The following is a 10,997-nucleotide window of genomic DNA, read 5'->3' as shown; positions in this document are numbered from 1 at the left end:
AAAACACCCAATACAAACAAGTATAAAGAAAGAATACAGTGGCTCCAGGTGAAAGTTTATCCACTACACCAAACCCCTTGTTAAAATACTCTGGAGACTGGACACAACGCCTATGTCTTGGTCTGAAAGCCTCTCACCAGTAGACACAGAATGTTACAACCTAAAGGACAAAGGCCAGAGCTCACCCACGATGTTACACAACAATCTGCGTCAATAGGTTGCCGCTTCAGTCAAAGTGTGACAGATTTGGCTTTGAATCTGAGTCTCTTTTCTTAGGAACCGACATACACATCATTTTCAGCCTCCATTTCGGTTTAGGGCTGGGTTTCATTTTGACGTCTCAACCGCATTGCAATGTTTAATAATCAGACACACCTGCCGACCTTCCTCTTCAGAGTTGTTACAGACTGCCAGTTTTCCACCGTAGCATAAACATGGTCACATCGCTGTGGAACAAGTTGAAATTGATGACAGCAGAGTAGCTCTACTGTCTACCAGTGTCATGAGGAGAGACCAGCTCTACTGTCTACCAGTGTCATGAGGAGAGACCAGCTCTACTGTCTACCAGTGTCATGAGGAGAGACCAGCTCTACTGTCTGACAGTGTCATGAGGAGAGACCAGCTCTACTGTCTGACAGTGTCATGAGGAGAGACCAGCTCTACTGTCTGACAGTGTCATGAGGAGAGACCAGCTCTACTGTCTGACAGTGTCATGAGGAGAGACCAGCTCTACTGTCTGACAGTGTCATGAGGAGAGACAATCTTTCACGTTCTGACAATGTCATGAGAGGAGAGGCTAGCTCTACTGACTAACAGTGTCGTGAGGAGAGAGTAGTTTACTGTCTAACAGTGTCATGGGGAGAAACTTGCTCTACTGTCTGACAGTGTAATGTGGAGAGACTAGCTCTTGGGGGGGGGTAAAGTGGGATCAAAGCAGTTGCAGGACCCCTGTGGTTTGAGCTGTGACCCCCTGAAGACCCCATTTACCCCCTGGGGGGCTTACCCCGCTCAGCTCAGAGCTGTCCAGGATATGTGGCCAAAATGTCACCATACTCCCTAAATAGGGCACAAAAGTAGGCCCTATGTAGAAAATAGGTTGCCATTTGGGCCACATACCAGGGGCTGATGGAAGTGCCCCCCCACCCCACCGTGGCTCCAACCCCACTTGTTTATTCTGGGCACTGCCAGCGGAGGGCCGGGGCATGACCTTGTTACTGCCTCCCAGCGGCAGAGGGGGTTTGGCGGGGAGAGCTGAGACGGAGTGCCCCTGGTCATGGAGCTCAATGTGGAGCTCCAGAGGACAATGGGGGGTAAGATGGACAGAGAGAAGGGACCCTGACTTACGACCTCCGAACCCTAACACAGGAGGGGAGTGGCCGCTCCGCTAACACCTGTTAATTAGGTTAGCTGGAGGTGAAGGGGGGGTGAAGGGGGGGTGGGGGAAGGAGGATTACAGCGTGGAGTGAAGAGGGAAGGGAGGGGAGGGGGGGGAGAGGGCACTCATATTTCAAAAGGAAACTCTCTGACAAGAGGGTTCACAGAGTCAGACACCTGCACAGCACTCCCCACTCCTATGCCTCAGCAAACCAAACAAACTCCACATACAGACACTCTGGAGCAATCAAACTATATATACAAACACTATGAACCAATCAAATGGCACTACAGATCAATCGAATTTACATACAGACACTATAGAACAATCCAATGGTACATACAAATATTATAGACCAATCAAAATGTATACAGACACTATAGAGCAATCAAATGGTACATACACACACTATAGACCAATCAAAATGCATACACAGACCCTATAAACCAATCAGATGATACATACACACACTATAGACCAATCAAAATGCATACACAGCCTCTATAAACCAATGAAATGGCACATACAGACAATAAATCAATCAAATGGTTGTGACCCAAATGGTTCTGACAGGTAGATAACATATGCACCTATAGTCTTTACCTTTAGTTCAAACACTTAGATTATTTTATGTATGTCTACCATCCATGTCAGCAAATTCCACCATAAAACCAACAGTAAACAAAAATAAAAAAGTGCTTCCTGCAGAAGAAAAACAAAACAAACATGCTGAATTAACAGAACAAAGTAGTTCATACAGACTGACGCAACACATCCCGGTTAACTAGGGCTGCAACTGAAAAGCTGCTTATTAGAAGCTCCCAGCCTCACCGGTTCGTGTGTCGCGTCTGTGACTCTGGCTTCCTTCAGCACCTGCCTCACTGATTAAATACCATTTCAAATAATTCCCAAAACGTTAGTTGGGCTCGCAGTCCTGTGCTCGGCTTGTTGACCTAGCAGGACAGTCGTAAACGCGCCAACCCCCCAAACATCGACCCCCCCAAACGGGCTGAAGTCAACGCTCAAAGTACTAAAACAACTGTAATGTCTGTAAACGCCTCGCCATAAAAACACCAGGATAAACCGGTTCCCCAATCGAAGTCCATGTACGGTTGAGAGTAGCCCTGGTGAAACAGGCATCACCTAGAGACCAGAGAAGGACTGGGGTTGACACAAGATCAGGTGGACAAGCCAGGGGGTGAACACCAGCAACACACACACACGCACATGCACGCACGCCAACACATATGCGCACGCGCACACACACACACACAGACACAAGCACACAGACACAAGCACACGCACACAAACATGCGCACATAAACGCACACCGACACATACACACACAAACATGCACACGAACACAGACACGCGCACGGACGCGCGCACAGACACGCGCACGGACACACAAACAAGCACACCAACATACACGCACACAAATATGCACAGATACGCACACAGACACACATCGTTCAGCCAGCGCTTTCATCTCTCAACTCCTATTATCGTTAATTAATCCTATTATCAGAAACGCACCTCTCCATTATCTCTCCTCTCCAACTCCCCCCTCCTGTTGGTTCCCGTCCCCACTCCTCCCCCCCTCCCCCCTCCCCTGCCACATGTTAGGGGTAGCAGACTCGAAGAGTGAGTGAGCGTAATTGTCTAGCCACAGGTTGTGTTGAGCCAGGGATGACTTTAAAAAAGGGTTTTGATTTATTAGGTTTCTAATTAGCTGACGTCATGGTTACATGAACTCTTTTGAGGGTCCGACGCAAAACTGGAAAAACACTAGAGGAAACAGCACACTGTTGTCGATGGAATGGTGACACTGTTCATATGGACAAGGGGTCAAGGAATGGATGAATTAGAGCAGTGGGAGAAAGACAAGATGAGATGTGAGAGGAGACGATAGGACAGGACGGGAGGAGAGAGGAGACGATAGGACAGGACGGGAGGAGAGAGGAGACGATAGGACAGGACGGGAGGAGAGAGGAGATGATAGGACAGGACGGGAGGAGACGATTGGACAGGATGGGAGGAGACGATAGGACAGGACAGGAGGAGAGAGGAGACGATAGGACAGGATGGGAGGAGACGATAGGACAGGACGGGAGGAGAGGAGACGATAGGACAGGATGGGAGGAGACGATTGGACAGGATGGGAGGAGACGATAGGACAGGACGGGAGGAGACGATAGGACAGGACGGGAGGAGAGAGGAGACGATAGGACAGGACGGGAGGAGAGAGGAGACGATAGGACAGGATGGGAGGAGACGATAGGACAGGACGGGAGGAGAGAGGAGACGATAGGACAGGACGGGAGGAGAGAGGAGACGATAGGACAGGACGGGAGGAGACGGGAAGACAATAGGAGAGAAGAGCTGAAGAGGGGGAGAAGAGAGAAGAGAGGATGGGAGGAGAGGGGAGAGTAGAGGGGAGAGAGAGTAGTTAGTAGCAGAAGTGATTGTTGGTGTGTCTGAACATCCTGTAGGATTTATCAGGCCCGACCAGGGACGTGACGCCAGGCCCGACCAGGGATGTGACGCCAGGCCCGACCAGGGACGTGACGCCAGGCCCGACCAGGGACGTGACGCCAGGCCCGACCAGGGACGTGACGCCAGGCCCGACCAGGGACGTGACGCCAATCCTAGTTCTGTTTATTTAAAGGATGACACCATAATCTGGGAATTTCTATATGCAGGAATCACAGAAAACTCTACACATAATTATACTGTTGGGGTGGATGAGCTGGTCTCTGTAGCTGCCCGCTCTGGCTTCCAGCACCAGCAAACGCACACGAACGCACGCATGCACGCACACACAAGCACACATGCACGCATGCACACACACGCGCGCGCACACACACACACAGTACAGCCCATAAGTCTGGCAGGGCCACTCTCTCTGTTTCTCTATCTTAATGTTATCATTAGCAGCAGTAAATTAAAGAACTCAGTTCTACACACACACACTCTCTCCCTCTCCCTCTCTCTCTCTCTCTCTCTCTCTCTCTCTCCCTCTCCCTCTCTCTCTCTCTCTCTCTCTCTCCCTCCCTCTCCCTCTGTCCCTATCTCTCTTTCTATCTGCCCCCCCCACAGTCTCCCACTCTCCCCAGGCCTGGGCCTGGGGCTCAGTTAGTTGTGGTGTTGGAACGAAGGGGGAAGCCAGATGTTCTGAGTGTCCAAAGGAGATGTCCCAAATAGCACACTTCTACATGTAGTACACTCGATTTGACCAAGGGCCATTGGACTCTCTGAACAGGGGGCAATTTGTGACGTAGCGTCAGTGATATGCGCCCATTTAATCCAGACCTTGTCCTTCCTCTCAAAACAAAGTAATCAGGAGGAAGGAAACGTCCTCAGTCAGACAAGACCCTTGTTCCCACTTACATCCGAAAAAGACATCAGTAACTGAGAATTGGGAAAGGGAGTATTTTCTATTTGAAAATGGGGGGGGGGGGGGGCAAATTGATTGCATTGAAGTCACTCTTACTTTTGTAATTACAAACATAATTTTCACGTGATAACTTTTACCTTATGGTTTTCACATGATAATTTTCATCTCATGGTTTTCACCTGATAATTTTTACCTCATGGTTTTCACGTGATAATTTTCACATCATGGTTTTCACGTGAACGTTTTTGGGACGGAAGCCGTAGATCCGGACTGGGGATACACCCATAGGACTGATTCATGTTCAAATACAACAAACCCTATATTTAATGACAGATATTCACTTCAACAGAAAGCGATTAAATCAAATGACTGTGAGATTCACGCATTCATTCAGAACCCGCTGCACCACAGCTTCTGCAACACTTCATCTGGTCCTACATCAGCAGATTAGGGGACTTACATGCGTTCCCGCAATCTGGGACAAGATGCGAGAAAACAGCCGAGGAATTCCTCAACGGTGTCCGGAGAGGGAAGACGCATCAGAAAAGGGAGAAGTGAGGTGAGAAAACACTCCAGCACCACAGACGTGTTGAGGCATTTCTGAAGCCTCCGACTGAGCAAATAATCCAACCAGGAGGAGATGATTCCTCCGGGACGGGCCTGCATGCTGCACCGCCCCCCGCCCCCTGGGGTCTCCTCAGTTCACAGACACAAAGCACCAGTCCAGATCACAGACATGAAGGATCAGTCCAAATCACAGACACAAAGCACCAGTCCAAATCCCAGACATGAAGGACCAGTCCAAATCACAGACACAAAGCACCAGTCCAGATCACAGACATGAAGGATCAGTCCAAATCACAGACACAAAGCACCAGTCCAAATCCCAGACATGAAGGACCAGTCCAAATCACAGACAAAAAGCACCAGTCCAAATCACAGACGTGAAGGACCAGTCCAAATTACAGACATGAAGGAACAGTCCAAATCACAGACATGAAGGACCAGTCCAAATTACAGACACAAAGCACCAGTCCAAATCACAGACATGAAGGAACAGTCCAAATAACAGACACAAAGCACAAGTCCAAATCACAGACATGAAGGACCAGTCCAAATCACAGACACAAAGCACCAGCACAGATAACAGACACAAAACACCAGTGCAAATCACAGACATGAAGGACCAGTCCAAATCACAGACACAAAGCATCAGTCCAAATCACAGACACAAAGCACCAGCACATATAACAGACACAAAGCACCAGCACAGATAACAGACAAAAAGCACCAGCACAGATAACAGACACAAAACACCAGTGCAAATCACAGACACACAGCACCAACCAAGATAACAGACACAAAACAACAGTCCAAATCACAGACACACAGCACCAGCCCAGATAACAGACACAAAACAACAGTCCAGATCACAGACACCAAGCACCAGCCCAGATAACAGACACAAAACAACAGTCCAGATCACAGACACCAAGCACCAGCCCAGATAACAGACACAAAACAACAGTCCAAATCACAGACACACAGCACCAACCAAGATAACAGACACAAAACAACAGTCCAAATCACAGACACACAGCACCAGCCCAGATAACAGACACAAAACAACAGTCCAGATCACAGACACCAAGCACCAGCCCAGATAACAGACACAACACATCCCAAATGGCACCCTATTCAGTATTTCATGCAATATATTCTGAAAGGTGTCCATAAGATATCCACTGAACCCTCATCCAAAGGGCCCAGATACCTTTTAAGTAACCTTTCGGGGTGTGACTCGGACTCCCAAATGGTGCCCTATTCACTATCGAGTGGCATGCAGCTGGCCCCCGGGCGGAAGAGAAGGACCCCACCCTCCCCCAGGCAGCGACAGGACTGGGCGGCCAATGGCTGACTCATGAATGTATCATTTAAATAAAAAAGGGCCGGCGTTGGGCCGTGAGAAACGTACACGCACAAGACAGCACACGCCTCAAAGCTCAAACGTTACATATTTCATGGAGCAAGTCAAGCTTAATTAGGCTCCGGCCTTCCTGTCAAAGCTATATTATCTATGTCAGTGGCCGTTTGCACACAACTGGCGGTGGCTGGCTGGCAAGTGGGCATGGACGCATGCGCGCGAGTGCGCACACACACACACACACACACACACACACACACAGAGACAGTCACACAAACACACAGTCACACAAACACACACACACACACACAAACGCACAGAGAGGAGAAGAGCGCCGACTGTACGGGTCACTAAAACTCCTTCGTCTGGCGCAGAGCACTGAGAAGGCATTAGGTTGCTACGGTGACGATGTGGAAATGAGGCGGTCAGAGAAATGACACGGTGAAGCGCGTTGTGGCATCCATCCAGACACAAACCAAACCGGGGGAAGGTCGTGGAAGGTCGTGTAGGACTGAAGCGGTCAAAAGTAGGGGAGACGTTCACATTGTCAATTGGTCCACATCAACTAATAAAACTTCAAAACAGAAAATAATCTGGAATTTGATTCGTTCAGAAAGAAAACCGCAACCTTTCCTATAGGAATGTGTTTTCTTTTCATATGAAAAGGCGGGCAACAGTGAATCAACTTCTTACGGCCTGCAGTCGGTTTACAAGACACAGCTGGGTAACTCCTCAAGATTAAACGAGACGAGATAGACCGAAGACAATTAGAGTACCCTGTCAGAACTTTTCACCGCTTTTCTGTTGTGTTGCAAAGGCAAGTGACGGCCTCGTCCACCCGTGATCCCCTCCCCTCATGACAGCTGTGATGAAGGCTCCCCGTTAGCTCCTCGATGCGCAGAGGACGTATGAAACAGGTGATATGACAACCGATTAGGAGGCCAATCAGAAGCTCTTACCTGCTAGTCTGGAGTTGACATAAGGAGGAGAGTTGTTGTCGTGTGAACCCATGTCTCGGCTAGTCATGTGTGCATACTGGGGTCCCTCAGCGTAACTCTGAAAACAGAAAGGCACTGTTTTCCGGGGGTAAAACACGGACGTAAACGCGTACGAGCAGACAGAGGGTGATTTAGCGGCGGCAGGGACGTGTCAGAGAAACAGTCCAGTTGAAATGTAGGGTTCAAATGTTCATGTTGTGGAAAACTATTTTACATTATTTTATTTCACATTATTTTCAGACAATAGACCATTTTTATTTGAGTCATAGTCCATTTGAAAGGGATTGGAAAATACTCTATATTCATCTGAAGGTCAAGTGGTTACATTTCACGTTATGAGGTAAAAACCACAGAAATACAATGGTCCAAGTATAAATATGTACATACTGTATATTCTGAGGCTGAACAGTTTTAAAGGCTAGTCAGTAGTACAAACCGTGTCATAAACTATATTTTAGACAACTGGCTAAAAGCATTATGTCTATATACACAATACCTATACATATATACAGCACCCTCAAGAATTGGCAACCTTGGTAACATTGAGAAAAATTGCTTTAAACAATGACATTGTTGCTTATCATTTTGATTTTACACTCCAAATATGAGAAATGTAAAGGTAAGGATGAAAAAAATATGAATTAAGAACAATTTATTATTCTTAAGATTATTGGCACACCTAGGAATTATTATTTACCAAATATAAAAGTATTTTCCCACTGATATACAGTAACAGTCAAAAGTTTGAGAAGACAAGATTTATTCTTTGCTTCAAAAAACAAAACAAATAACTATACTGCATTAATGTTTACTTGTATTTATTCTAATTGCTTTTAAAATTAGAAAAAATACAAATAAACAATAATTCAATAGAAAGTGAAGAACCACACTTAAAGGTCACATCCTCGAGGGACGGGAGGGAATCCCGTGAAGCGCTCACCCAGCATCTGGCAAAGTCACCTGGCACCAGTACACACTTCAGCCCTGAGCAAAAGCCTTGCAAGACTTGGCCTTCAAGGGTGCGTTGCTGCTAAGAAACTTGGCCAATTTGTGTAAGGCTTCAAACAAACACCAGAGGTTCCATACTGCTGTTATAAAGTGGCATCTGCATTTCAGGATTCAACCCCACCCGTCTACGTGTTTGTAGAAACTAACCTTTGAAGGGACGCTTCTATTCCCCCAAGACCCCACACCAGCTCGCTCCTCCATATCTAGACAGAGAGAACAGAGAAAGAACATTAGTCTTGTTTTGTCACACACATGGTTCTGCCAAAATGGGTTTGACCTGCGGGCTTTCATGTGATGGGACATTCCACAGCTATGGAAAGAGATTATCAGAGCATCCACCAACAAAGAAGTAAAAAAAAAGGAGCAAAGAAACGTATTAAATCTACCGTTTCATCACTTTCATAACCAGACAATGTCATCAACTCAAAATCATCAATATGTATCCAGGCTCTTAACTCAATTGCATCCACATAAACATTAAGCTCATTGATTATGTGTATTTTTTTAACAAACCAAAATTCCTCTTTAAACCACTGGCCCTTTAATCCTTACACGTGACATTCAGATACACATTTGATCATTTTGTTTGATTGAGTAATCTAATAACATATATTGGTGACCTCGCGTCCAGTGATAATGTTTTAGCTTGGTGATTTACCACACTATCCTGGGAATAGGTGTTCTTATGTAGAACATCCAACACCCACTGTTTGGCAACCCTGTTTACGTGGCTTTTTAAAACTGTGGTTCATCATATCCCAGACGCGCGCACACACACACACACACACACACTCTGTATAGCCTCACACATTGAAATTCAACAAATCTCCCTTCAAAGGAGAAGGCTCTTTTGTGTCTGCACATAGTGGAGGACTTACAGTCATAGTGAAGTCATTCCTCCTGTCAGATAATCTAGCAGCGTTGATGGCGTGCGGGGAACACAATGCAAACGACTCCGCTCCGTTACAAAGGGGCGTGTGGGCTGTGCGGAGAGGGGAGAGACGACGCTCTTTTCACCAGCACCTCCGCACACTTATTGTGTGTCTCCGGATGCGGAACGGATCGTGCGTGCGACAACGCTCCGTCGGGAGAGTGTGTGTGTGTGTGTGTGTGTGCGGTGCAGGCCAGTGCGTGGCCCGGCCTGGAGAGAGTTCAAAGACCCTGTGGGGAACAGAGGGTCACTCCAGATTCTCGTTAATATCAGACATTTGGTCAGGTTCCCAGGGGTATTGACTGAAGTAATCAAAACCAGCCTTTTGTGGTAAATAACAATAACTCCCAACCGATTACTGGGATTAGGCCCTGTTAACACCAGCATGGCACCATTCCCACCGGGACAAACTCAGGGGATTCAGGGCCTGATGTCCAGCGGACAGTTTGAACCGGGTGGGCTCGACAAGGACTACAGGACAAAGGCACAGGGAACGTGGTGCTTTAGTCATTATGTCGTCCCGTTCCGTTACACTCTCAGGGCCAGTTTGGGGGACACAGAATAAGCCTAGGCATGAACAAAAAGAAATCTAGCTCAACGGAAATATCCATCTATTTTTTTAGTCCAGGAATAGGCTTGAACTGTGTCCGTGAAACAGGACCCTGGTGTCAAAGGCCTGACCTTAACTGAATGAGGCCCAATTTTAAAGGATGAATTTGTCCACATTCAGGTCTAGAACAGAAGTTGGCTCATGATACCTTGTTGGCATGATGGGCTTATGCATGAGCTTACAAACACAGTCACACGGGACAGAGCAGCATGTTGATTTAAAATAAATAGACTGCATGGGGATTTAAATCAAATAAAGCTAAAACGTTCAATAGGAAATGCTTAGAAAAAGGAGACAAATCAGGAGTCACAGTCCAAGTAATATACCCATAATGCCTTCCCTGTCGTCCCTCTACTGATCTTGCCCTAAGTGAGGGAGTCATCAGTCAATCAGCCGGTCAGTCATTAAGCCAGCCAGTCAACCATTCAGTAAGCCTGCCAGCCAGTCACTGTTCTCTACACATCTATGTGCTCCACCAGGTGGACCAACAACACCATGGTCGTGTAACATGCACAGATTTTGCTGAAAAACTAACCTGACCTCTGACCTGGTATACACTGGCCACCTGACCTGACCTCTGACCTGGTATACACTGGCCACCTGACCTGACCTCTGACCTGGTATACACTGGCCACCTAACCTGACCTCTGACCTGGTATACACTGGCCACCTGACCTGACCTCTGACCTGGTATACACTGGCCACCTGACCTGACCTCTGACCTGGTATACACTGGCCACCTAACCTGACCTCT

The 10,997-nt window shown here is 47.3% G+C and overlaps 1 protein-coding gene across 16 annotated transcripts in view; it reads right to left on the bottom strand.

Annotated features, from left to right (window-relative positions):
• The window catches only part of LOC105020523 (transcription factor 4), a 167,429-nt gene that overhangs the window by 111,877 nt on the left and 44,555 nt on the right, over positions 1 to 10,997 (bottom strand). For all 16 annotated transcript variants that reach the window (XM_029117083.2, XM_034290132.1, XM_034290136.1 and 13 more), the window contains 2 exons: positions 8,850 to 8,905; positions 7,656 to 7,752 (listed from right to left, as the gene is read on the bottom strand). In XM_029117083.2, the coding sequence (XP_028972916.1) occupies positions 7,656 to 7,752; positions 8,850 to 8,905 (153 nt within the window). The remainder of the gene's footprint in view (positions 1 to 7,655; positions 7,753 to 8,849; positions 8,906 to 10,997) is intronic.

Source organism: Esox lucius, chromosome 23 (genome assembly GCF_011004845.1).
Source record: "Esox lucius isolate fEsoLuc1 chromosome 23, fEsoLuc1.pri, whole genome shotgun sequence".
Lineage (NCBI taxonomy): Eukaryota > Metazoa > Chordata > Actinopteri > Esociformes > Esocidae > Esox > Esox lucius.
The sequence above is the reverse complement of the archived record's forward strand: the minus strand, read 5'-3'. Positions and strand labels throughout refer to the sequence as shown.